The sequence below is a fragment of the Myotis myotis genome, unplaced genomic scaffold (assembly GCF_014108235.1).
Source record: "Myotis myotis isolate mMyoMyo1 unplaced genomic scaffold, mMyoMyo1.p scaffold_m19_p_3, whole genome shotgun sequence".
NCBI lineage: Eukaryota > Metazoa > Chordata > Mammalia > Chiroptera > Vespertilionidae > Myotis > Myotis myotis.
This window is the reverse complement of record NW_023416335.1, coordinates 209,541,763-209,569,409: the sequence shown is the minus strand read 5'-3', so window position 1 is coordinate 209,569,409 and position 27,647 is coordinate 209,541,763. Positions and strand designations below refer to the sequence as shown.

The 27,647-nt window shown below is 53.5% G+C and overlaps 1 protein-coding gene across 9 annotated transcripts; it reads right to left on the bottom strand.

The window, feature by feature from the left end:
* Nucleotides 1–27,514, bottom strand: TEF (TEF transcription factor, PAR bZIP family member). 9 transcript variants are annotated; one of them, XM_036298044.1, is made up of 6 exons: nt 18,671–18,797; nt 15,708–15,733; nt 14,495–14,812; nt 10,064–10,284; nt 8,548–8,706; nt 8–115 (listed from the first exon to the last, which is right to left on the bottom strand). In XM_036298044.1, exons 3-6 carry the CDS (start codon nt 14,754–14,756, stop codon nt 23–25), a joined length of 735 nt encoding a protein of 244 aa, XP_036153937.1. In that variant the 5' UTR covers nt 14,757–14,812; nt 15,708–15,733; nt 18,671–18,797; the 3' UTR covers nt 8–22. The 9 variants fall into 9 exon arrangements, with proteins under 9 accessions (XP_036153930.1, XP_036153933.1, XP_036153937.1 ...); XM_036298043.1 differs by lacking the exon at nt 18,671–18,797 and adding an exon at nt 18,166–18,287; XM_036298037.1 differs by lacking the exons at nt 15,708–15,733; nt 18,671–18,797 and adding an exon at nt 18,166–18,424 and having other exon boundaries at nt 1–115.
* Nucleotides 27,515–27,647: the final 133 nt, after the last annotated feature.

Genomic DNA, 27,647 nt, shown 5'->3' with positions numbered 1-27,647 from the left:
AAAGAGGGAACCTGGGTACCCCTCATTCCCATATCCCAGCTGTGTCAATAGAAAGTTCACCAGAGCAGGTTCCCATCTCACACGTCACTTCATCTCTCTGAACCGGTTTTCTCGCCTGTAAAATGAGAGTAAAGATACTTTAAAGGGCTGTTGTGAGGACATAATGAACAGGTATATGAAGCGTCTGGCACACAGTAAGTGCTTCATAATTATATCTCTTAAGGGAAAGAGCCAGACTGACTCTCCGTGGGAGGAAGTGGGGAGGCTGGGGACTGGCTCCTCCAACTTAATCCCAGCCCCCTGGCCCTCAGGAAGTCCACAGGTCAGGTGTGAGAATGAGGGAGGCCCGGGGGTCTGAAAGCAAATCAATGCCAATCAGGAAGCCCAGGGTGCTCTGGGGCAAAGAAGAAGAGAGAAGATGCAGCTACCGGGTGCTGGGGGCTGGAACAGAAGTGGGGTGCCCTCAGGGCCCCTCTTCCCTGGAGTCCCCCATCCTCCTCTGCCAAGGTGACAGCAGCCTGTCCTCACCCATGGACTCCCAGATGTGGACACACACACTGTCATTCAAACACAGACATACACACATGTGTACCCAGGGACTCACAGACACACTTCAGGTCACAGGCCTCAGGGCAGGGGGGGCCTGGGGAAGCCGGTTTGATGGAGCAGAAGGCTGCTGATTTCCTGTCCACTTGTTTCCCCCCCCAACCCACACACTTCCCACCTGCTCACACCACCCACCGCTGGGAGCCCCCCCCAAAAGAAGTTCCTCAGCCTCATTCTAACAGAGCGGCCACGGGGTTTCAGTTCTTGCTCACATTTTTGTCCCCTGTCGACAGATGAGGGAACAAACTGGAGGCTCAGAGCCAGGACCAGGCTTGTCAAAGGCGTGAGGGGGCCTGGAGGAGGCGGGGTGCAAACTCAGGCTCACTGCACTGACTCCTCGTCCAAGGCCTTCCCAGAGACCCCTCATCCCAGTCCCCCTACCACACCTCCTCATGCCTACACATCCACTCCCTCCCAGAAAGAGCCTAGAGGTACAGGCCATGGGAGGCAGCCAGCCCTCTCTGCCTCCCAGGCTTCTGTGGATCCCCTGACCCATGTTTGCCAGTAGCCACTGTGGGACAGGCGGCGGGCAGGGGGGCGGGCGGGGGGGCACTCGGGGCGGGGTGGTAAGACGGTGAGTCAGCTGGTGCCCCACAGCCACGCCTGGCCCAGCCCTGGTAGGCTTTGCTGAGAGGACAAATCTGGAGGCTGGATCCGAGGTCACTGCCGAGGGACGTGGCTACAGCACCACCTGCTGGTGAGATGGCACTCCTGTCACACCCAGCCCTGGTCCTGCCCTCTATCCCTGTGAGGTTAGCAGGTATTTAGTGAGCAGCTACTACATGTCCAGCACTGGGCGGCCCTGCACTGAGGATGGGGCTAGGCTGAGAAGGTCCAGGGGACATCACTCTAGGCCAGTGATGGCGAACCTTTTGAGCTCGGCGTGTCAGCATTTTGAAAAACCCTAACTTAACTCTGGTGCCGTGTCACATTTAGAAATTTTTTGATATTTGCAACCATAGTAAAACAAAGACTTATACTTTTGATATTTATTTTATATGTTTAAATGCCATTTAACAAAGAAAAATCAACCAAAAAAATGAGTTCGCGTGTCACCTCTGACACACGTGTCATAGGTTCGCCATCACTGCCTAGGAGACGGAACAGCAAGTACGACGGCTCTGAGGTGAGGAGTTGGGTGTAACGCAAGAGGAGCAGAGGGGTCAACATGACTAGACCTGGATGCTGGGGTGTAGGGGTGGGGAGTGGACCAGGGTGGTGGCCAGGTCTCACAGGGCTTTTGGGCTGCAGTGAGGAGTTTAGACTTATTTCTGAGTGTGATGAAGAGCCACAGACTATGATGGATGGTTTAAACTTTAAATATATTTTTATTGATTTCAGAGAGGAAGGGAGAGGGAAAGATAGAAACATCAGTAATGAGGGAGAATCATTGATAGGCTGCCTCCTGCACGTCCTCTGCTGGGGATCAAGCCTGCAACCTGGAATCCTTCGGTCCACAGGCCAACGCTCTATCCACTGGGCCAAACCAGCCAGAGTGGATGGTTTAAACTTTAAATGGCTGCTGTGAGGAGGCTAGAAGGGGAAACTAGGCCCAAAGCAAGGAGAAACACAGCAAGCCTGGCCGGTGTGGCTCAGTGGCTGAGCATCGACCTGTGAACCAGGAGGTATCGGTTCAATTCCCCATCAGGGCACATGCCCCGGTTGAGGGGCTCGATCCCCAGTGTGGGGGTGTGCAGAAGGCAGCCATCAATGATCCTCTGTCATTATTGATGTTTCTCCCTCTCTCTCCCTCTCTAAAATCAATAATAAAAATATATTTTCAAAAAGATTAGAATGTTATGAGTTCGAGGATCAACCAACCCAGCGGGGGTGGCACCAGGGAGGACTTTCTGGATATGGAGGCATCTGAGCTGGGTCTTTCTATTTTTATTTTTATTGATTTCAGAGAGGAAGGGAAAGGGAGAGAGAGAGAAACATCCATGATGAGAGAGAACCCTTTTCTATTTTATTATTATTTTTTATTTTTGTTAATCCTCACCTGAGGATATTTTTCCATTGATTTTTAGGGAGAGTAGAAGAGAGAGGGAAAGACAGAGAGAAACATCGATGTGAGAGAAACACATCGATTGGTTGCCTCTTGTACCAGCCTTTGGTCCCCAGGCTGATACTCTATCCACTGAGCCAAACCATCTAGGGCTGGATGTGGTAACGTCTAAGGTCTTTGTTGTCCAAAGCCTCTGACCCTGGCACCCAAGGGGAGAAATGGCATGAGGAGGAAGAGAGAGAGATGGGTCCAGGGCTGTGTGGGGACCAAGGAAGAGGTTGGAAGGAGGGTGGGGTGGAGAAACAGTGTGGTCTTGGGGAAAACACGTCTCCTCCGAACCTGTTTCCACATTTGTCAAACGCAGTTACCGTGCAGGTCCCGGCCCAGCATCAAATGTCAGTCTTTTCCTGCCCACCACCCACTGCTGGGCTGGGCCTTGTTGCTGCTGGCCAGGGTGGCTAGGGCAGCCCATGGAAGATGTCAGATCGGCACTGATCTGGCTGTTTTGGCTGGCTGATCTCTGCTGGCCAAAGGGAGGTGGAGGGTGGGGGACAGGTCCAGGCAGCACCAGCACCTAGGTCAGGAGATCGCCGAGATGGCAGAAAGAGCTTGGGCTTAGGAGCCACCAGGCCTGCGTTAGAATCCCAGCTCTGATATGTAGCAGCTGTGAGAGCTTGGGCACGTCACCTAAGACCTTACAAAGTCTCGGTTTCCTCTATAAAATGGAGAGGCCCACCCTCGGGTGCTGACGGGCTGGGACAGAAGAGCAGTGGGGAAGTCCTCAGGCTGAGGACTGGCTGAGATCCCTTCTTCCGCTGCTTTCTTTGTAGCCCACATGGGACCAGCCTGGGCCTTGGAGCAGCACCAAGGACCCACTCACCCTTCTGCCCCTGAGTCCGGACTGGAGTCGGCCTGGAATCCAGGCCCAAGTGGATGCCCCACCCAAGCTTGCAGACTCAGAGTTGGGGGAGGCTGAGCATGGCGCACTGTGCAGCCCCAGCTCCTGACGACAGAGAAACTGCTCACAATAAAAGGCTCCTGCTCCACTGGGCCCAGGTGTCAGCCTGCATGGTTGGGAGGCTTTGCTGAAGTGAGAAGCTGATGAGAGCACAGGAGGGGCTGGCTGGGGGCACCCACCCTGAAACCTGTTTCTGATTTCCTTTGCTGCTCGCCCTCTCTCAGCCTGGCAGCTTTCCCGGATTAGCTGCTGACGTCAGGGGAGGTGTATGAGGGCTGTCTGGTAGATGGGAACACTCAAGGAAGGGGGCCTGTGCTCTGGAAAATTTGTCCTCCAGGGAGCTGGGAGGTAAGAAGAAGAGCTGAATTGTGTCTGGTACTCACACATTTGAGCAGCACATCCACATTGTAAAGATAAATAGCTCAGGGAGATGGTGGGACTTGCCCCAAACCAGCCACACATCTGGTTGGAACCTGGCTGCATCCCGCTGTCTGCTGGACCCACAGCTGTTAAGTCTGCAGGGCTCATCTCAAGGTAGGTCAGTTCCATCTACATCATGGCCACAGTGGCAGCTACATGTGTTGAGCACCTGTGAGGACGGTGTCCCATTCTACAGATAAGGATGTCATAGGTGCTCAAAATTCCGGAGCTAGAATGAGGGGGAGGCTGAGCTGTAGGCTTTGTAAGCTGTAAGGAGGCGGAATATGAGACACTACCCTGATCCCAGGCTGGGAACAGTCTGCCTGCTGTTACTGTTTGGGGAATTGCAATTTGAAGATTTGAAACCCACTCTGGGTATGAATTTTAGTTCAGCAGCTGTGATTTGGAGCATATTACTCTGATTTCTGAGCCTCGATGCTTATTTGTAAAATGGCCATTTAAAAAAGTTGACCTTGTCCTGCCTGGGTGGCGTAGTTGGTTGTTGGTTCAATTCCCAGTCAGGGCACATACCCAGGTTGTGGGTTTGATCCCTGATAGAGGTATGTGCGGAAGGCAGCTGATCGATGCTTCTCTCGCACATCGATGTTTCCCTCTCTCTTTCTCTAGAATCAATAAAAAGCATCTCCTCAGATGAGGATTAAAAAATAATAAAAGTCCATCTTGCCAGCCTGTCTCCAACCTCCAAATATGTGTCTTCCTCCTTAGAATTACAAGTGGTTCTTGGCCCCTCAAGCAACAGGGAGCCTGAGCACCAACACCATGCAGTGTCAAAGGGGGGTGGTGGAACAGGACAGAGCAGCCTTGGCTGTAAGAAGGCAGCCCTTCCAGATTGCACCGAGGAAGACACTTGGGCTCCACACTCCAGGCAACAGAGCGAGAAGAATGACAAGATGGTGGAGCTGGAAGAGGGGAGGGGGACTTGCAGGGGCACTGCCACGGGTGGTGCACCCTATGGCATCACCCCTTAATGCAGCGGTTCTCAACCTGTGGGTCGTGAACAATGAAAATACATCCTGCATATCAGATATTTACATGACGATTCATAACAGTAGCAAAATTAGTTATGAAGTAGCAACGAAAAAAATGTTATGGTTGGGTCACAACATGAGGAACTGTATTTAAAGGGCCAGAGGTTGAGAACCACTGTCCTAGGCCAACGTGCACACAGAGGAGACAGAGGGGAGGAGGACAGAAAAGACAGCTCCACAATTCTCACCTCAAAATATTTAATTTTGTTTTGAAACAGTTACATTCCCAGCTCCCCTCTCTGCCACATCACTCCGCCCACCAGCAGAGACACACTCGCACGCACATATGCATATAAGGCCAACGGGCTGTGGTCTGCTACTGCTGTTGCCAGCTGGGAAGAAGGAATTTTCTCCTTGCCTCCTTCCCCCAACACAGGTAAGAAAAAGGGTCTCACTGGAATCCCAGCTCCCAAGGGAGGATGCAGAGCCCCACACACTCTGTCACATCACATGCACTTAGAAAAATAAAACCAAGTGGTGATCTGGCATCCCCAACACCACAAAATAGCAACATCCACCTGGAAGTCATCTTTGCCATTTTCCAGAAAAATTTATTGCACTTAATTAACAGATGATAAAGGAGCTTTTGGCCCTTTGTGTTACGTGAAGCAGAGCTCGCAGGGCCTGGGTAGGGAGCTGCCCAGCACAAAGGGGCCCTCTTCTGCGGGCTCCCAGGCCTACCACCCAGCCTCAGGATGGAGGACTGCAGCCGTCCCAGCAGCCACTCAGCAGGGTGACACTTACCAGTCAAGGTTCACTGCTAAGTGCCTTCTCCAAACTCAGGATCCAGACAAGCAAACCCCTACCTACCTTTGGCCAAAAGTAACAGTTACCAAGGTCCTCCACAGGTTGCTGTCCATTGTGAAAGCTCTCTCAATATATATATTTCTGTTTCTAGATATACATGTATTACATTCTTGCACCATTCTAGCTCATTCATGATTTGTCTGTTCTGAGGTTGCAACAAAGCTGCCAGGAAACTGAGGACAGGGCGCTTAGGAAGGGATGGGGCTTCCCAGCCCATCACAAACCCCGGAAAACCATTTACTTTGGCTCCTCTGGCCTCCAGTTCTTTTTTTGGAGATGTCAAAGATTTGAGCAAAGGAGTCTCAGTATTTGGCTGTCAGCCCCAAGATGGAGAGGGGCCAGGAGAGAGTCAAGGAGACTCCCAATTCCATGATGGAAACTAGCAGGCACCAACCCTCCCCTGAAAGGACTTGATTCATGGGCCTGGGAAAGAGACACGCTTCCCTGAGCACTCCTTTCCCCACATGTCCACCTTCATGGAGATCTCCTTCCTGTCTCTGCTAGGTCCTGACTCAAAGGGCTCTTCTAGAAGAGGACAGCAGCCACATTCTTTCCAAGTAAGCACTTTGGGAAGGAACCAGCCGCCCACTGCCTGGGGGGAAGGAGGGGAGGGCTGAACAGGCAGAAGGTGGGACAAAGAGGAGATGTCAGGCCATTATCCCACCCATGAGGATCAGAACATGGACACCATTCAGAGATTAAGTCTCCATTCTTTTAAAAACAAACAAACACACAAACCATACACTTTCTGGCCAAAGAAAATGAAGAGCTTTAACACTGGAAGCTCTTCTACTAATAACAAAATGAGAACTGCCCTCTTGGTGGGTCTCCAGACCAGAGGGCGAGTGCCTGGGCGGGTGAGCTGCCCAGGGCAGGACACTGACATGCCAGATGTGACTGCCCTGTTGTGGTTACAATAGAGTGAAAAGTGTGAACATGGTTTTTATAGAACCACAAAATAAAAGTCAGGGTGCTATAGGGAGTCAGTGACCTCCCTTGGCATCAGGCAGCCTTGTCAAGTCCCCAGGAGAGGTGGGTATGTAGGTCCCCAGAGGACCATGGTGTTCCCCTGGGTGCGGTCCACGGCCAGTGGATGGTGTCCTCGGGTCTTAACATGTTATATAAAGTTTGTAGGGGTCAGAGCCTGGGTCTTGGAGCTACCACTTTAAATAAAGCCAGTGGAAAACATGACAAAATGTACTCGTCACCTCTGACCCCTCTTAACCACAGGCTGCCTGGCCCTGAGCCAATAAATGCACCTATCTGCAGGTGCCCCGGCTGGCCACAAGGAACAGTGTGTTCCAGATTTCCTCAATGAGTCTCCTGGGCGGAGCAAAAGGACGAGTCCAGCCAGACACAAGAGAAAACAGCTGTGAGGTAGAGCCACAGCTGCAAGGACCCCTCCACATACCACGGCCAGGCTTGTGTGGGTGGCCCACATCTTCAGGGACCCAGCTGAGGGGACTCTAGTGGATAAATGTCCCGAGAACTGGCTGTTCCATGAGTTGTGCTGGGACCCTGGCCGGCTGTCCTGCCCAGCAGGTGGCTCTAGGCAGCTTGCACAGGGAGGGATCTTGAATCAAGAACTGGGAAGCCCTCTTCTTCTTTCCTCTGGCCTGGCCCACACCGGAGAACAGAGCAAGACAAAATGGAGACAAATGGCCCAGTTCCCTGCCCGCAGTGTAAGGGGCTGTGGAGGCTGGTTTTCTGAACACCATGCAGAAGGTGCATCCTGTCTCCAGAAAATTAAGCTTCGTAGATGAGGGGGGTGTTCCTTTTAAATCCAAGATCTGAGATTGATCACTGGGTGAAGAGAAACAGGCCTAGAAGCCCAGTCTAGGAGGACAAACAAGATTCAGGTGGTATCCACAAGTGACCTGGAGAAGAGGAGATGCAAAAGCCCCTCTCAGCACTGTGATTAGGGCTCAGAGTCTGGCCAACCTGGGAGTCTCCTTCACAGCAGACAAAACAGACAGCCGACTGCCAGCACCTCCTCCCGGGCTTCCAGGCCTCGGAGCCACAGAGTAAAGGGGTGTGAGAGCTAAGAATGGTTGGGTGCACTTCGGCTGCAGGCTGCAGGCTGCAGACCCAAACCCCATCCCAGGCTGCAGAGACCCGGCTCTGGTGGGCTGGTACCCATGCAGAAACTATGGAGGAGCAGGCGTGTCTTTCTACTGCTGAGGGAGATGGAAATGGATGCTTCTCTCAAACTTTCTGGGGAGGGTGAGGTGGACCACGGACAGTCCACCTGGAAACACACCCTGCTACCTGAGAAGACGCGACAATGATGGACTCGTTCTGTGGAGACCGAGGGAGAGTCAGGGCAGCCTGAGCCCCTGGGAAAGGAGAGCTGTCCTCCAGAGGCCCCCTTCTGATTCAATTGGGACATCCAAGAATAGAAACTAAGGCTGATGCACCCGTCTACGTCGATTCCCTCGCGGCTTCACCAGCGAGGAGGCTGGCCCCCTAGGGAAGTTGCCACGTGCGCTGACCATGTGATAATGAAGCTCGAACGTGACCACTCCTGGAGCAGGTGCGCCGCCATTGGCCCTCGAGGAGTCCTAAGTCTCCACATGTGTGTGGGGTTTCAGGGAGCCCTCAGGCAGAGGCTGGGTGTAGGCAGCGCAGCCTGGGCGAGGCATGAGTTACAAGGGCCCGTACTTGGTCTCATACTTGGACACGATGGTCTTGCACTTGCCCACCTCCTTGCGTAGCTCAGCCACCTCCGTCCGCAGGGCCGTGTTCTCCTTCTCCAGAAAGGCTGCCCGGATGGTGATCTGGTTCTCCTTCAGGCGCCGTGCGTCCCGGGACCGTTTGGCAGCCACATTGTTCTTCTTGCGTCTTGTCCAGTACTTTTCATCCTGTGGGGAAGTTCCTCTGTTAGTCTTTCCTCTTTCCACACAAGGGGAAAGTACAGCATTGGTTCAAGAGCCTCTCTCCTGCCAGCAAGCCATACCCCAGATTCCTCTTATTACTCATCTGGTGCAGTCAGAACAGAAGCGGGACCCAGGAAAGAAGATGCATGTGCCAAGGACAGCCAGGGGCCCTCCCCTTTGTCAGGATGAGAAACAGCCATCTGGGAGGAAGCAGTGGAGGGAAGGGGCCTCAACTTACTGGGAGCCTGCTCTGTGCTGCTCCAACATAAAGCACTATCTACACCAGGGTCCTCAAACTTTTTAAACGGGGCCAGTTCACTGTCCCTCAGACCGTTGGAGGGCCGGACTATAGTTTTAAAAAAAACTATGAACAGATTCCTATGCACACTGCACATATCTTATTTTGAAGTAAAAAAACAAAACGGGAACAAATACAATATTTGTATTTGCATGTGGCCCGCGGGCCGTAGTTTGAGGACCCCTGATCTACACCTTGCCGCCCAGTCATTTTGGTTATGGCTAAGGTCCAGTCTCCTGAGTTCAAGTCTTGGCTCTGTTCCTTACCAGCAGTGGAACCATGAGAGTTCCTTAACCTCTCCATGTCTCAGGTTCCTCATCTTTACAATGGGGGTAACAATAACTACCTCATAGAGTTGTTTGAGGATTAAATGAGTTAATGTGTGCAAAGTGCTTCTCACAGTAAGGAACACAGAAAGGTTTACATTTTCATCATCATCATGATGAAAGCCTCAGTAACCTCCTGAGAGGCAGGTACAGTTGTTCCCATTTTACAAATGAGGAACCTGAGGCCCAGGTAGTTCTAGGTGGCACAGTGGGGTCTGGACCCAGCTCTGCCTAACTCCAAAGCTTGGATGTAAAGCCCTTCCTGTGAGTTTTCCATAGGAAAGGATGGAAAAACTACAGAATGCTCCTCTCCCTGCCCACCCCAACTCCTATAAAACCATCAGCTTGAAAGCTGTTTGCTCCTCCCTGGGGTGGTAACAATACAACTGTCTTTTGTCCTTCAAAGCGAGGGCTTGTTCAGCCCAGTTTCTGTGGCCCAGGCTGGGCTACAGCCAGAGAAGCAAGAACATCAACACAGCCAGCAGCCAGTCAGGAAACAGAGAAGCCACAGGGAGTCACGCTGGGGCCAAATGCGACTTGACTCCCTTTCTTTCTACCAGCTGCTGCAGGAAGGGTATGGCCCTATGCTCTGAACTCATGCCTTTCTAAATGGTGTCCACAGGAGGGAGGAACCTCCAGATAAAATCAAACGTGAGGAAGCGCAGCCCTCGGCTCCTGAACCAATGCTCTACCTTCCCTTATACAGACACCAGATTACCTTCTGCTCATCGGGCACAAAGACCTTCTTGGCCTTTTTGATCATAGGCTGGGGCTTCAGGTCCTCCTCTGCAAACTTGTGCTTCCGAGGGTTGAAGAGCTCCCCGCCTGGCACACTGGAGAGGACCAAGTCGGCAGGGTCAGGATTGAAGTTCACATCCACCTCCACACAGCTGGGGTCAATGGGACTGGGTGTCTCCCTTTCCTTTTCCAGGGAGGATTCTGAAAGACACAGAGGCAGGTGGTCCTGAAGCAGTCACTGGACAGCAAAGACCTATGTCACACCCAGATACCTGCGTGAAGCTCCATGTTGCACAGCCACTGCTACTTGGAGGGACCAATCCCCAAGCTAGCCTGGCATATGAGATTCAGATCAACAACACAAACATAGAAAATATAAATACTTCCTTTAGGAATAAAATATTCAAAAGGAAACAGAGGCCCTTGAAAAAGACAGGGTTTTCAGCCCCGCCTCCCCCCTCCCTGAAATATTAAGCAAAACATGAAATCATTACCCTCCTTAACTTCCTGTGGTTTCAAGCTCTGAAGTAATGAGAAACAGCTGAACCTCCGTGAACCATATGGGTTGGGGACAGGCTGAATAATGAAACGGCTTCCACAATGGACTCCCTAGAGACCTATCAGTCGCAGTGCTCATTTAGTCTTATGACAACTCTGAAAGCAAGATGGGTATTAACCTTATTTTACAGATGAGGAAACTAAGGCTCAGAGAAAGGACATGGGTTTCCCAGGGTCACATAGAAGGTAAGAGACTGAACTAAAATTTGAGTCTGATTCTTGCTGATTCCGAATCATTCGCCTCTGTCCTACCTGGCTGCCATTTTATAGTGGACATTGGATTTAAGGCACTTTCAGAATTCAAAGGTTGCCCAGCCGGTGTGGGTAAGTGGTTGAGCATCGACCTATGCACCAGGAGATCATGGTTCGAATCCTGGTCAGGTCACATGCCCGGGTTGTGGGCTCGATCCCCCGTGGGATGTATGCGGGAGGCAGCCGATCAATGATTTTCTCTCATCATTGATGTGTCTATCTCTCTCGCAGTCTCTGAAATCAATAAACACATATTAAAAAAATAAAACTAAAAAAGACATAGACCTTTTGCCTTCTTGTTCAAGGTACCATAGGCTGACACCTAGAACACCCATACCCCACTGGTGGGAGTTATCAATGGCTACAACAACATTGTACAGTACTTGGTAGTATCTATAAAAGCTGAATATATGCATATGTCCAATGACGCAGCCACTCTACTCCTAGGTAAATGACTACTCGAATGTACACATATATTTACCAAATGATATGTATACAAATGTTCATGGCATTGCTATGCATAACCCCAAACCAAAAGGTCCATCGCTGTAGAATGGAAACCTGTGGTATAGTCAGACAATGGAACACCATTTGGCAATGAAAATGAACAAACTATGCTATAGGCAACAACATGAACGGTTCTCATAAACAAAGTTGGTTTTTCTCTGTTACAGGAGTATTCCATAAGCATGTTCTGTAAATCTATGTTGTTAGTGTAAGGAGATTTGGTGCCCACATAATTTACGTCTGTAGCTATAAAGCTAGCTACAGAAAGCTATCAATGTAAGCAAGTATAAAAGTAACTAACATATAATAGTTAAAAACAAAAAAGAGGACATAATATACAATTACATTTATAGAATGTTCAGTTACAAGGAAAAGGAATCTTTGGTGATGGAAATAAAGATAGTGGTCACCTCTGGGGAGTAATGACTGAGTGGGGTCACAAGGCACTTTGGGAACACCAATAATATTCTATTTCCTGATTTGGGTGGGAGTCACTTTGTGAAGATTCATTGAGGTGTATACTTATGATGTGGGTACCTTTGTGCACCATATTTTGTGGGGTGCGGCTACAGTGTTTTGGCCAGATTCAAGCCTCGGACTAATGAAAGGACAGGGTCCTCTCATTGCCATGTGCAAGTCCCAGCTGGAGGGCAGGGCCCTCCCAGCACAATTATAGCCAACAACTATAGTTGTAAGCTTGAACCGATGGTCCCAACATGTAGCCCCATGTGCCTTGTGATAGAGTTCAGGTGCATGTAGTTGAGTGAGGCTGAAACTCACGAGAATGCTGTAAACAACGTGATCACGTCCCTACTTTGCCTCGTGGCATCTGCTATAAAATAAAGACACGGCTTGTGGGCGCTGGCGCTGTCTCTGCATTAGGGAGCAGCATCCCACCGAGACCCAGCTTTCATTCTCGTCTGTCTTTTCTCAATCCTTTCACACCCCCCCCCCCCCCCCCCCCCGCCCAGGCTCACCTTTGGCCGTAACAATATTTAAGAATATTTACTTAAAAACAAAATCAAAGGAAAATGTTACATAGGTGGTCCAAGGTACAAGATGGGGGCTCAACTTTGCTCCCTACCCACACATGAAACCAGCCCTCTAAGACAGTGATGGCGAACCTATGACACGCGTGTCAGAGGTGACACGCGAACTCATTTTTTTGGTTGATTTTTCTTTGTTAAATGGCATTTAAATATATAAAATAAATATAAAAAATATAAGTCTTTGTTTTACTATGATTGCAAATATCAGAAAATTTCTATATGTGACATGGCACCAGAGTTAAGTTAGGGTTTTTCAAAATGCTGACACGCCGAGCTCAAAAGGTTCTCCATCACTGCTCTAGGACAACCCAATCAGCACAAAAATGATCTGCCTTCAACAAGAATTTGGCTGGAATCAGCTGAAGCTTCTAACCCGTTTACAAGAGGAAAATCAAGGTGTAGAGGAGCATGATAAATGGGGCCACGGGGATATAGTCAGAAAAAAACAGCATGTGATAAACTCTACAGGATAAATGATTCCATTTCTTCAACAAATTGCAAAGAAAAAATAAAAAGGAGAGAGAGAGGGGACCCTATAAATTACTAGAGATTTAAGAGGCATAACTAAATGGAATGTGTGGGTCTTGTTTGGATCCTGATTCAAACAAACTGCAAAACAATAGCATTTATGAGATAACTTTTTCAAAATTTGAATGCTGATGAGTTTATTGTCCAATTCAGATGTAAAATTGGTGTTTTTGCTACTTTTTAAAAAGAACCTTTGTATTTTATATACTTACTGAAATATTTATGGCTGAAATAATATGTAGGATTTGACTGTAAATAATTAAGTGGGGAATGGAAGAGGTTACAGAAAACAAGATAGGTTATAAATTAAGAATTATGGAAGCTGAATGGTTACATGGATGTTCATTAGTTTTTTATTTTTGTATTTGAAAATTTGTCCATAATAAAAAGTAAAATTAAAACAAAACAAAACAGAGCATGAACACTACTCAGTTGGCTGGAGCGTTGTCCTGTACACCAAAAGGTTTCAGGTTCAATTCCTGATCAGGGCGTGTACGGAAGGCAACCAATCAATGTTTCTCTCTGACATCAATGTTTCTCTCTCTCTCTCCCCCCACCTCCTCTTTCTCTAAAAAAATCAATAAAAACATATCCTCAGTGATGATTAAAATAAAAAAAAAAATTAAAAAAACAGAGCATGAGAATTCTTTGGGTGTGGGTTCCCTGGGTTCCACACCAGCGCCTGGGGTCCTTCCAGGAGCCATCAGCCTGCATGCCTCTAACTGAGCCTAAAGAAAGCTTTGCAGAGACTCCTGAAACAGGGGTCATTGGTCCTCTGGAGGGTTCATGTCCAAGTGGCATGAAAACCAAATAACCAAATAACCAACTAACCAACCCCCAGAGGTAAAACAGAAAAAGGACAAGAGGACTAAGGAGAAATCCTGAAGATGATGCCTTCTTCGTGCCTGTTCCTAAGCAGTACTTGGCTATGGAGTCAGACATCCTGGGTTCAAGTGCTGCCTCTACTACCTACCAGCTGTGTGACCTTGGGCCAGTTACTTAACTTCTCAGTTTCTCACCTATAACACACAGATAATACTACCAATTTCATAAGGTTGTTGTGAGGATTACATATTAATGCCTGGCACAGAGTAAGTGCTAAATAAATGTTAGCTGGTATTATTATTATTATTATTATTATTACCCAAGCTTCCCAATAATCTGTGGCAAAGTGCATGAGTGGAGGGTGGGGGGTAAAGAGCTGTGCTGATAAAATGCAGAATGGGATTTCTACCCTGCAGAACCTCAGACTGGAAGATCTTGCTCTACTGTCCTGACCATTTGCAGCACACCAACCAACAGAAAGGCTCTGACAAAACCGATGTGACTGCTATTTTTTCCTTAGTCTTGGGGACCGTGCTGAAGGGTGGGGAGCAGAGGGTTTCTCCACACTGCAGGCCCACCAGGACCTCCCTGAGAGAAGGGGCTCACTGCGTGTGTAGACACAAGAAGCCTTCAGTGGGAAATGGACTTCCTTAGATAGGACAGGTGGCCCTGCCCAAAGGCTAGTCACCAACCTGTGCTGGACACAGTTTCAGAGGGCTGAAAGATGGCGTTGGAAGAGGATGGTGGAGATGCTGTGGAAGAGCTGGCCGATTCCTTTCCTTCTAGCTCGGCCACAGGCAGCAGCAGGTTCTGGGCCAGGTGGGTGGGGCTGGCAGGGATGCCATTCTCCAGCAGGAACTCGTCCAGGTCCATGTACTCCAGATGGAAGGACTCGCCATCATATGGGATGGTCTTGTCCCAGATAGGTGGCATGAGAGAGGCTGAAACGGCCATGGTGCTGGCTGCTGCGGCCTCGTCTTCCTCCAGCTTTTCCTTCCCCTTTTCCTTATCTGCAGACACAAAATCTGTGATGAGACACCACACAAGAGGGTAATTCAACCCCAAGAGGGGAGCAGTGGGCCTCACAGGGCTGGCCCAGCTCTCGCGTCCTGATCCTTCCCATGCATTTCAAGAGCCCACTGTGTTCTCATTATAACCTGATGCTTGACCCAGGCCCACTGGTCTCCTTTAGAGATGGCAGCATGTCCTTATCCACGCTTGGGCTTTCCAGAATGCTCGCCACAAGTTCTAAGGCTTAATGTGGTTCAGAATGGGCTGTGGAATTAGCATTTGGAAAAGAGAGGCTACAGGAAGGAAATGGAATTTCTGAGTCTTCCTGATATCTTATCCCTGTGGTAGGAAAGGGTGATTCCTCAGGCCAAGAACTTGTGTTTTCTCCTGTCTTGTCCCTACCAGATATGCTTCTCCACAGCAACTCAGCCCAGGGCTCGAATGCCACTTCTGCCAACCAGCTGCTGTGGTGTGTTAACTTAGCTTTGTATTTAACCTCTCCCAACCTCAGTGTCATCCATTGTATATAAAAATAAAGCTTTGGTGTGTAGACTAGAGATAACATATGCAAGTGTCTTATATAGTTCCTGGCAAATGACAGGTATTCATTACTACAGTGAACTCACTGATTCTGTGTCTGATTCATTTCTACATTTCAGGTCCAACACAGGAGCAGGCTGACCATGGGCTATGGGAAAATTTGCATACTGAATGAAGAATGCCGGAGCTGTCTTTTCAGGACCTTTTCAGAGCAACAATTTCAAGAGAAGTTTATTCCTGAATAAGCAGAGAAGACTGATGGCAAGTTTTCTGGGAAGGAGGAGGGAGAACTGAAGAAGAAAGCTTGCTCCCATTCAAAGCAAAACTAATAAATTAGCAGGGACTGGATCTCACCTCAATTGTCTCAGTCAACAAGTTACCTGTGTGGATATTAAAGAAAGAGCAAATTAGGAAAAAAAGACAAGAGAGAAATGTGACACTGTTGAAAGGAAATCAAAGTGACAGGGAGGATAATCGGGGAAGTGGGAGATAAAATCATGACAAGTTCATACTGGGTTTTCAAATTGAGGGAGACAACTTTGAACTCTGGATTCTGAAGTGAAAAAGAGAAATCAAATATAATTATGGTGGAAATAACCAGTCATGCATGGACTCCCAGACCTTAGCCGGCCAAAAAGAAGCCTATTGGTCCAATAAAAATGGACACACCAGTGGGTTAAGAAGGTGGAGGTTTTGACAAACAGAATTTGGTAATGGCTTCTAAGACAAATTAACCTGAATTCTTGCAACTGTTTTCTGTACCAGGCTTTGGTTGAAAACCAAATGGGAAGTAAGAAAGCCAAGCTTTGGTGGGCTGGGTGGGCCAGATGGCCTCGCTGTTCTGCTCCCGGAGATCCTGACCTACATTCTGTTCAGATCCATACTGGGTAGGGTCATGGGTATCAAAGGAGACAGGAGAAGGAAGGAGATAGAAAAACAGCCACACTGAAGGACAAATAACAGTAAGTTCCAGATTTTGCCTGGCCTAAGCAATTAAGGATATTTTAAATCAATATTTTTAGAAAATGTTGTTTTAACTGGAAGAGATGATAAAGAATTAGGCTCGCCCTAACCTGTTTGGTTTAGTGGAGAGAGTGTCGGCCTGCGGACTGGAGGGTCCCAGGTTCGATTCCGGTCAAGGGCATGTACCTTGGTGGCGGGCACATCCCCAGTAGGGGGTGTGCAGGAGGCAGCTGATCCATGTTTCTAACTCTCTATCCCTCTCCCTTCCTCTCTGTAAAATATCAAAATATACTTTAAAAAAATTAGGCCCATCACTGAGGTCACAGGGATTGGCATTAGTGGTTGCCAGTGATACAGTAAAAAGCACCAGACTGAGAGTTATAAGGCCTGGCTATGTGACCTTGAAGAAGCATCCCCCTTCCTCTCTGAGCTTCAACTTCCCTTATCTGGGAAGTGGGGATAACATGCTATAGGACTGCAGTGGAAGAGTAAATAAAACAGGAATTCCGTCCAAGTGCTTTGTGAGCATTCTGCTAACGTAAAGTAGAATTATTGTTATGGATGGCTCTTATTTGGCAATCTTGAACAAGAACCTGACAGATGTGTATACCTGTCCCAGCGGCTTGTCTCAGCCCCAGAACTGGAACAAAGCATTGCCTTAAAAACAAAAGGGTCTGTGCACACGAAGTCCCCGAAGCCGGAGGAGAATGCCTGGTCTCACCTGATATGCTGAAGCTATTTATAACCCAATGGAGACAAGCCACAGGAATGGAAGCCTCAGAACACACCGGGGAAAGGAAGAGGTGGCATATAACAAGAGAAAATTAATTCCCCAAGACAGGTAATTCACAGAAGGCCTGTTCCCTCTCAAATCCCTAAACCACACTGACGGTCTTGGGAATTCAAAGGTCTCAGATGGAAGGCGGACCTCTGTGCACCTCAAACCACAATAGGCGGTGCTCTGCTGCTCCCTGAACCTCCTGTTCCCAGGCCAGAAAAACAAGGCCGAACCTGCTCTCCACACAGGCCCCAGGGACCCGTGTGGCCTAGGGAAGGGGATGAAGCTCAGCTCCGCCACTGCGGCCCCCGGTCCAGGGCCGATCTCCCGAAACCAGGTGAAGGGCCTTACTCTGACCTCCCTCCCTCACCTGCCTCGCCCCCCCTCGCCCCCCCAGAAGGTGCCTGGGCACCCCTTCTCCTGACACCCTCCCCCACCCCAGCAGCAACCCTGAAACACACTCCAGAAAACCTCCAGGGTGCGCCTAGGGGTGGGGGGAAGACGGGTGCTCCTCCCGGCAGGGGGCAAAGCCATCTGCTGAGGACCACCTGCCGGGGAAATCGGCGCTCCTCAAACTTTAGTGGACTTGGGAACACGGAGGTGGGGGGCTCCTGGAGGTGCAGGCGCCTGGCCCCGGAGCTGCAGGTGCGGGGCGATGGGCGGCGCCCAGGAGCCGGCATTCTAAACAAGCGTCCCACGGGGTCCCGAGGAAGCGGTCCCCGGGAAGGCGCCCTGGAGCGTCGCCCAAGGGGCTGCTGCGACCCGCTCCGGCCTGCTCGGAACCCGGCAGCTCGCGCGCGCGCAGGGCGCCCCCAAGAACCTCCTCGCCACGACCCCTCTGCTCCTCCCGGACCCTTTTTCCGCCAACGCCCGTCCGGCCCAACCGCTCTCAACGCCCCGCGACCAGCTCCCATCCTTCCCGCCTCACCCACCAGGGCCTCCGTCATCCTGGGCCCCGAGCCCCGCAGCTGGACCACTGCGCCCGGACCTCCGACCTCCCCGGCCCCGCCCTCCCCAGGCCCCGCCCCTGCAAGACCCCGCCCCCGGGCACGCGCGGACCCCCGCCCTCACCGAGGCGCGCCTCGCGCGGGGGGTTCTCCATCAGCTTCCTCAGGACCAGCGGGAAGGAGCCCGGCAGGCCCTTTTCCCCAGCTGCGCGCCCCGGCCCTGGGCCTGGCCCCGCCTGCGGCTCCACAGGCGGCTTCTTTCCGCCGCCCGTGTTGGACATCGTGCTCCGCGCTCCGCTCGCGCGCCTCGCCTCCCCCGCCCGCCCCCCGAGAAAGGCCGGAGCCGTGCGACCCGCCGCAGCTGCCGACTCGGGCAGCTACTGCGCAGGCGCCCCACAGCTCCCCCGCCTCCCTCCATCCCTAGCCCGCCAGTGGATAGCTCTGGGATATTCATTATTCATGAGGCCAGGCCAGCGTCCCCAGATCGTGGCCTTGGATTGGCCCACCCAGCGAGGAGGGCGGGAGCAGCCTTCTGGGCCGCGATTGGTTAGGCTGACGGGGTAAGTGAGACACGTGCGGGGCCAGGTGAGGAGCAACGCCAGAGGCCCCGCCCCGCCCTCCCGGGTCACCTGATTGGCGCGGGCTGGAGTCTGTGCCGCAGGCCTTCTTCGGCGGCAGCTCCTTCCCTTCTACCAGAGGTTTCGCCTTCGCCTTCCTCTTCGTAACCCCCACTCTCCTCCCAGACCATCGTGGCCGCTCTCTTTTCCTTCTCATCCCAATCTCGCCACCTTCGGGACTCGGCACTGGAGGGAGGCGGGGCTGGGAGCGGCCGGGGGAACCTATCACAGAGCCTGTTCGGGCCGCAAGGCCCGGCCTCCGCAGGTCACGTGGAGCCCCAGCCGAGTCCCGTCGCGTGGGGAGGAGGAGAGAGGAGGAAATCGAGGAGCAGCCAATGGAGGGCGGGGGCGGGGCCCGAGTCCGTGCACGAGGCGCAGCACGTGCGGCCTGCTGCGGGGAGGGGAGGGGAGGGGAGGGGAGGGGAGGGGTGGGGCGGGGCTGGCGGGCCTTTTGTACCGGGTACTGCCCGGGGTCGTGGGGCCGGGACATGGAGCCGAGCTCGCTCCCCTCCTCCCCCGCGACCCAGAGGTTGGCTGAGGGCAGGGCGGCGGACGGCGACCTGCCCTTCCCCGAGGGGTGGCCCGAGCAGTAGCTGGCTTGGCCGCCGCTGAAGGGGGTGTCGGGTTCCTCACGGATCCCGGTTTCTGCGGGCGTGGCGGCCAGATAAACACTAGCGTGGCGGGAGCATTCCTGAGGCCGGGGCGGGGCGGAGTGGGGTGAGGTGAGGTGGAGAGACGCGCCCCGCTCGGAGCCAAGGGTTGGGGTACCGTCTCCCCGCCCCCCCCCCCCCCAGCTCTGTGCTGGGTGTGACCTTGGGAAAGTCCAGTTGCTTCCCTCGAGGAGCCCGCTTCCTCGTTCCGGGGGTTGGACTAGATCCGCTCTGAAGTCTGTTCCTCGCCGGGACCTCCCCACCCTTACCGTAGGGACAAGAAACCGGAGACACGCCTGTGGGAAAGGGAAAGCCGCCATTAAATGCAAACACGCCGGGGGGGGGGGGGGTCCCTCGGGGAATGAAACGCTGCGGGGCACCCAGCGGTGGAGCCGGCGCCGGAAGCGGCTCCCAAGCCGCGCCCAGACCTTGTCCCTCGTTAGGGCCCAGACCACGCAAGCCTCCGCCCGCCCCGCTCCCGGAGGCCCGGACTTCGGCCTGTTTATCCCGCAGCTGCCGAGGCGGGGCGCCGGGGGCGGGAGGACGGAGCCGGGGTTCGCGGGCCGGGGCGTGGCCGCAACTGCCCGCTCGCTGGACGCCGGCCCGCGGGTGCGATGGGCGCGCGGCCGGGCCCCGCACCGGCCGGAGGGGGGCGGGCGGGGCGGGCGATGGGGTCTGACTCCGGGGCCCGGGAGACTCCCTGTCTGACCGGATGACCTCAGCCCGTCGCTGCTTCCCTTACAAGCCAAAGGGATCCACCTTGTGGGCCGTCCGGAGGCCAGTGTATGTAAAATGCACAGTTGGAAACCTGCAACAAATGGGAGTTCCCACAGTTTTTGTCAAACTAAAAAGAAATGAAGCGAACGGGTGCGAATCCACCGCCTGGCGTGTCCATTATCCTGGCGGCGGCCCGGGCCGTGTCCCTCCCGCTTTAGCGGAAACACGGCATCTGTGGTGTTGCGGGGTGAGTGGGGGTTCTGCACGTGGCTAAGAGATCTTTAGGTGAAACCTAGAGGTTTTCAGGAAGAAATTTTAAAGGAGTATCTAAGGGAGAGTGATTAAAACAATATATGAAGCTGCTTTTTTTTTTTTTTAAATAGTTACTTCGGTGGAAAAGAGACTTTCCTGGGCTAGAGTCAAATGTGTATTTTCATGGCTGATGTGCCCTGGCTGAAGGGGCCAAATAATTCCCAAGGTATTAGGGAGGTTTTATAGGATAACAGTGGAAAGTTACAGCATTGGTTTACAGCAGGAGTGGGATGTATTAAGGATAAAGATTTAGATATCGTTAAAGCTGCAGTTATCCAAAGGGGAGAATGCCTACTCCACTCCTCATCCAGCCTGGAGCAGCCGACCAAGCCCGGGTGTCTGGGGGGCACTGGTGAGAAGCGAGGCTCGCAGGCCAAGGCTGCAGAAGTTGGTTTTTTTGATTTGGTTCTCTGTGCGTGTCCCGACACTGCCCAGAGAGGGTTTTCCCCCTGGATAACCACAGGGTAAGTGGTGTGTCACCAGCACGCAGGAACACCGCAGACATGTTCTCTCTCGTGCCTGCTTGCAAGCCGGGGGTTGGCTACCTTGCGGGCTGGCAGCCGGCAGCAGCACCGTCCTGGAGGCGGGAGCCGTTCTGTTCCAGGCTTGGTTCTGCAGCTGACCCGGCAAGAGCCACAGCCGCCCCCCCGCCTCCGGTTCCTGTCAGCGAAGCGCAGCCTGGCCCTTCTCTCGGGGAGAAATAACTGTGGTGAGACGTAATTAGCTAATTCCCACCGTGTTTGTGAGCCCTTCCAAAGAAACCAACTCTGTAAAAAGAACATGTGATTACGTGGTTAAGGCTCCAAAGGTTCCTCGGTGTTCCTTAGTCACAGGCTTTCAGGGCAGCCACTTCTTGAGGAAAGCGTGAAAGCGTGGTCCCGGGGACAGCTTTGTGGGCTCGGGAGGCCGGCCGAGGTAAAATCTCCCCTGGGCCCTAGCCGGTGTGGCTCAGTGGATAGAGTGGACCTGCCCACTGCAGGGTCCCAGGCTCCATTCCCGTCAAGGGCACGGCCCGGGTTTCGGGCTCAGTCCCCAGTAGGGGGCGTGTAGGAGGCAGCCGATCAATGATTGTCTCTCATCATAGATGTGTCTCTCTCCCTCTCCCTTTCTCTCTGAAATAAAAAATTACATTTTAAAAATAATAATATTAATAAAATAAAATCTCCCCTCGGATGCTGACCAGCCATGTGGCCTGGGCAAGCGACTTCTGCCTCAGCCTGAGGTGCTTTCTCTTGGAGACAGCTGGGTGTGCCTCCCCACGGAGTGGCTGTGAGGATTAAGTGTGAGAAGCAATGACAGGCGCTTCTCACAGTGAACGGTGTGGCATGGAGAGGGGGTGCTTCCGCCCTCCCGCTTCCACTCAGCTGTGTGGGGCCTGGAGGAGAATTATTTGGGGTGTGGGGACGAGGCTGTGTGGTTGAGGGTGGCCGCCGGAGTGTCCGTGAGCTGGGTGGCTTTAAATTCTCTTTCATGTTCCAGGAACCTGCTAACCAACCCAAGTTTAAAACTTAATTCAATTCAATTGAGCAGATGCAGAACAGGTGCCTTTCATCAAGCCATTACCCCAGTTTGGAGTATTATCATTTAAACTCAGAGTTTAGAGGAGCTAAAACTCCAGCATGGGAGCCCCAAAATTACCTCTTTCGCCCCGTATTCAGTGTCTCGTAGGACAGGACCATTCCATCTTTCGACTTACTGAAATACGTGATAGAAGTCGTGTGTGTGGAAGAACAGGGCAATAGTAAGGCTCCCGTTGAGCTCTAACAAAGCCCAGTTGTCGGTGCGCTTTGCCAATACCAAACGCAGGAGCGTACGAAGCTCTGTTCCAGGTAGTAACTCAGTCAGTATTTGCTGGCTCGTTTGTTGTTGGTGCTGGTTAACAAAACCTTTCAGAGCCAAGTCCAACACATCTGGAACGTTATTAAATAACAGTCACTGGGCTTCACAGTCGAACTTGGAATGACATGGCAAGCCCCCAGCACTAGCCTAACCAACAGCTGCCTGCTTTGAGCCCACAGACCCGTGGCTGTGGTTTGTGCCTGGTCGCAGTGTGTCCTAGGGCAGAAGTGGTGGGCGAAGGCCCTTCACTAACTCTTGTCCGTCTCTCCAGGACTCTCAAGAGCACTAATTCCTGTTTGGCTTGCATTTTGCCCACTCCCAGGATTCAGATTGATGACAGAGGAAGAGCTGCCCCAAGAGGGCCATTTGCAGAGCAAAGCCCTCAGCTCCATTCTCTGCCATCTCAACAGCCACTGCCTGACGGCCAGGGATTCTCCTGTACAAGCCGTGTTGGGGTGCAGTGGCAGGGTGCGGGCTCCAGAGTCGGGCCATGAGGGTCTGATTCCTGGTTTGACTACTTCCTAACTGTGTGACCTCAGGCAAGTTACTTAACCTCTCTGTGCCTGAGTGTCAGAGGTAAAGGAGGCGATTCAGGCACACTGCATAGCAAATGCTCAATTGAAGTTAACTCTTGGTATAATCCCGTCTTGAATTGTTCTGGGACTACCTCACTCCTCTCCACCACCTGCCACTTCCCTGAGAATAGTGGGTGGGTGGGTGGGGCCTTGCAGACAGGGAGATGACAGCCTCACTACCTTTATGACCTTTAGGGCCCTGCAGGCTCTCCCTGTTCCAGGTCCCTCCAGCCTCACCTCTTCCTTCTCTCCCCACTTGCTCACCTTCTGCAGCCACAGTGGCCTTTTATTGCTCAGACACGTGTCTTTCCTGCCCCAGGAAAGGGCCTTTGCAGGTGCCATTCCCTCAGCCTGAAAGTTCTTGGCACAGCTGGCTCTTCCTCACTGTCCAGGCCTTGGGTTAAATGTGACCATGTGACCCCCCTCGGAGATGGCCCTGACTCCTGATTGCTGACTGTCCTTTCCCAGGGAGTGCAGCTGCCAGGCGAGTGGGGCCATGCATGTCTCACTCACTCCATGCCACCAGTGTAGCTAATGTTGGATAAGCAAATGATGAAAAAGCAAAGGAGGACCCAAGAGGTGCTGCCCCGAGTCTTGGTTTCAGAGACCCTGGGGTCCTGTGGGAGGGCCGAGCCTGGAAGCAGGCAGAGATGGGTTGGAACCCCTTACAGCCGTGGCCTTCCCATCTCTGAGCCTCAGTCTCCCCATCTGTAGAACTGATCGTGACACCTCCCTTGCCAAGCCATTTCACAAGTGGTGGTGTCAGAGCACTTAGCCCAACACCCAGGAACAGTGGCCTTGGAGTCAGGATGCATTCCTTGAGCAGCCTGGCCTTGGGTCAGGCCCCGTCAAGATGCAAAGCCATATGGCAGGGGGGGTCCTGGACACTGTTGTCTGTTCCTGGCCCTGGTGAGATTGAGTTTCTCACGTTAGTGACGGGGGGCAGGTAGAAAAGACAGTTGGGTCCCTAAGGCTGGAGCAAGGAGAGAGGCTGGCCAACCTCGGAGTGCATTTCCTCGGCGTTTAGAAGGTAGTAGTAAGGATTAGGGAGCTAAGGCTTCCAGCTCATAAGGCTTCCTCCACCTCCTCTGCCCTGGAAGAAAACTTCACGATCTCTCGGCTTTGCCTGGTTACCCCAGGCTGGGCGTGGGGGTGCCCACATGGGCCTTACACGGGCCTCACCTCAGGACAGCCCGGCTGCAGGGAGTACACACTCTTGGGCCATTTAGCTCAATCCTCCAAGAAGAAGCGACCCAGGCTCCCCCTCTGCACCGCTGCCTCTGTCCCAGGCAGTCCCCCTGGCTTCCCGCCTGTTACCATTCAGCTGTCTCCCTGGCCAGTCCAGCAGGGCTGATGGCACCATGTCCCCAAGAGCCTCAGCACACGTTTCCAAGGAGACAGCACAAACTTGCAACATTCAGTTGCTTTAAGGGAGACTATTCACAGGAAGGAGGGTAGAAAGGACATGAGGGTCAGGTGGCGGATGTGATGTTGGTGGAAGGAGCATAGTGCCAGGCCAGGCTGCTCTTTGCTTTCACAGAGAAGACAGCGTGGACTTCACAGTTGGCAAACACTTTCACATGGGATAACATGTGACCCGGCAACAAGCTCGTGCAGCTGCTATTCTTTTCCCCATTTTTACAGACTGGGGATGGCGGGGAGAGGTGTGTCTAGGACACCCTACTGGGTGGCCCACTAGTGATTCCAGTAGGAGCTCCCTGAGGTGGGGACGCTGCCTGGCCAGCTCAGAGTGGAGGCCTTGTTCAACCTGTGGGTGCGTTTCAGGCTACATGGCTCCTTGGAAGGCCCCAGGGACCCAAGCTGGCGGGAAGATGGGGGACCAGCCTCAGCACAGCCGAGGCCCTAGGGTGAGGTAAGGGAGGGGCGTGGAGAGCTGACAGCATGGTTTAGAGAAGCAGAGGAAGGAAGGAGCGGGTGAGCGGGCTGGGACAGAAGCCTGGAAACAGGAGGAGCTCAGAGACAGAGGGGAAGTTGAGTCGGGGCTTGGGGTACAGACCACCCTTTTGCCGGACGTGGATTTCTCTGCCCACAGAAAAGTTGGTCAAACTGGTGGCCCAGAGTGTGGGGCGGCCAGGTGGCCATTGAAACCTGGAGCCAAGGGCGGCTGGAGCCCGGCCAGCTCTGCTGGACAAAAGCTGCTTCCCGAGGGACAAGAAAGGGGTGGGGCCTGTGTGCAGGATGGGTGGGAGGCAGGCGGGACAGGGAGAAGCCCCAAGGCCGCTCTCAGGGAGCGTCTTCGATCCAGAAAGCGGGAGGCTGTGGGGAGAGCAGTCTCGTGAGAGCACACCTGGCATTTCTCCCACGCCACTCGCCTTCCCCTGAAATTCCCTCACGCTGGGCCCAAGCTCTGCTCTGCACGTGGCCTGCGTGTGTGCGGAAGCAGGCAGCGGGCTGGAGAAAGCGAGGAGTTTGTACACAGGTCTCAGCCCCCCACGAGAAACCTGCCCTTATCCGTCACGGCCAAGGGCAAGTGATCCTGAGGGCAGCTGTTTCCGGGCACCTGGCACCTCGGCTGCCTTCCTCCGACAGGTCCCAGCCGGAGTCGGGGACCCAGGGACAGAAGCGCGTCATCAACAACTTAGAGCACAAGCTCCTTGACAGCTAGGAACTCCAGCGCTGTGCAGCGTGTGCACTCTCTTTTTACCCAGTATACGGCCTTTCAGGTAGATTTATTTTTATAAAAGATTTGGAGAGTCTGGGAGCTTTGGAAGTGGTGATTCCAGGTTGGGGCAATAGTGTGAGTGAGGTCTTGGTGGGCGCACTGACCCCTCATTTTATCTACCCCTTGGCATCTGTCAGTCCCACGGGGCCTCATGCTTCTGACCCTCAGTGAGATAGCACATGGGGAAGTGACAGGAGGTGGCCTGAGACACTGGTCCACACCCCTTGACCCACCCAACTTATGCAGACAACTGATCCTCAGCCAGGGCTTGCCAACGTTTGGCAAAGCTCTGGCCCAGACCTTTGGCAAGTCCTCGCAGCGCTGGGCCCCGACTTTGCTCATCCACAGTGAGTGATGGGGATTTTCCGGCTGTCACAGGGCCCTGCGGACCAGCTGGGAACCAGCGACCAGCAGCTGCTGCCACCCGTCAAAGGCCTTGCTATCCTCATCGGAGGAGGAGCAGCACCCTGAGTTGCCCCCAGAACCCTTCCCTGCCCCGCTGGGAGCTGTCCCTGCAAGCCGCTTCCTGTGCATGCACTGAGCCATCCTGGACCCCCACCTTCCCTGGGTGCCTGGACCCAGAAGCTAGAGCCCCACCTCTAGCTTCTGGAAGGCCTTCAGCTTCACCTACCCACACGGCCGTTCAGAGGTGGCAAGAAAAAGTCAGCTGTGACTCATCCGCCATGAGTTGAGGGTGTCCTGAGGAGACGCGCTTCTCCTGGTGGGCAGCAGGGGTCCTGAGTGCGAGGAGGGCACGGGAACTCCTGTGATGCCCGCCTCCGAGGGTGGCCCAGACCGCCCCAGCAGAAACCACAGGTGTGGTCTGAGGAGCCGGGGCCTAGAGCTCTGTGAGAGCCCACCGGGACCCGGCCCTGAGCTCTGGGACCCACTTTCTTTCCTCAGACAGTTCTCCTCCAAGCAGAGCCTGCTGCCCCCTTTCCCTGAGCCCGTTCCCCGAGGGATGAGAGGGGGCCTGGGCTTCACTGTCTTTCCTTAGGCTCCAGAGTTTGGGAGTGGGCTGGGAGTCCTGGGGATGATGTCCCGTGGGACATCCAGGCTACCTGGTGATGAGGTACATCGGTTGCCAGCACAGCAGGATGAGGAAGAGGCCTGAGCACAGTCGCCTGAGGGGCCCCTGGGGCCCCCAAGTCAGACTCAGGCAGCAGAAGACAGCTGGGCTCCTTTAAAGGCGCCTGGGCAGTTTGAGCATGGGGACCGGGTGTGAGCCCCTCACAGCTTAGAACAGAAGAGAGTGGAGAAACATTTATCAGGGGATTCGCCTGAGCAGGTGGCCCCCAAAGCTAGCCGTGGCCTTGGGTTTCTCAGGCAGGACTTGGGGACACCTGGTGCTGGCTGCGGGCTCTGCCCCTCCGTCCACGCCCTCCTCTGCCGGCTCCCTCGTCCCGTGTTTGCCTGTGGTATCCTAGGAACGCGGGCTCGGAGCCTGTGGTCCTGTTACATAACAGCTTCCCTCCCATCCATGGGCTCAGCCCTCCAGCGAGCAGGAGCTGAAGCAGGCGCGGGGAAGAAGCCTGCCCTCCAGGCAGAAGGCTGCCCAAGTCCACAGTCTCTGCCACCCCGACATGCAGAGGGAGGGAACTTAATAGGCAATTGCATCCAGTACATTCTCTCAGCAGGGCCCTCTGGTCCTGCTCTTGGCCCATGTGAGCCCACACCTGTCAGTGGCCACACACTGGTGGCTTCCGCCGGCTAGCAGGCGGAGGGGCAGTCCCCGAGTTGCAGCGGCCCTCCCACCATGTCTCTCTGCACCCCAGCCCTTCCTCCTGCTCAGGAAGGGACCAAGGATCAATAGACACCTGCCGGGGACCCTCGCTAGGTTGGAGATGCCTGTCCTGCCACTGTGTCTGTGGCTGCCCCCCACCCCTTGGGCACCTGGGTGGCCAGCCAATGCCGGCCACCTCCGTTCCTACCTGCCCTCTTCTCTGGCCAAGGCAGAGAGTGCTCCAGCAGGGACTTGAGGACCTCAGGCATGTCCATGGCAGGGGCCACCCCGATCCGGTCGCAGCTCGACATGGCCCGGCAGGAGGAGCTTGCTCTGGGAGTTTAGAAGCAGCTGGAGAGGCAGAAGCTGGCCTGGGAGCCACAGGCTCTGGAGGGGGGCGGGGCGGGAGCCGGAGGCAGCCAATGGGCAGCATGGACCCTGGCCCGCCCATCCACCCCCCAGATTGGCCACCTGCCAGCCCTGGCTGCAG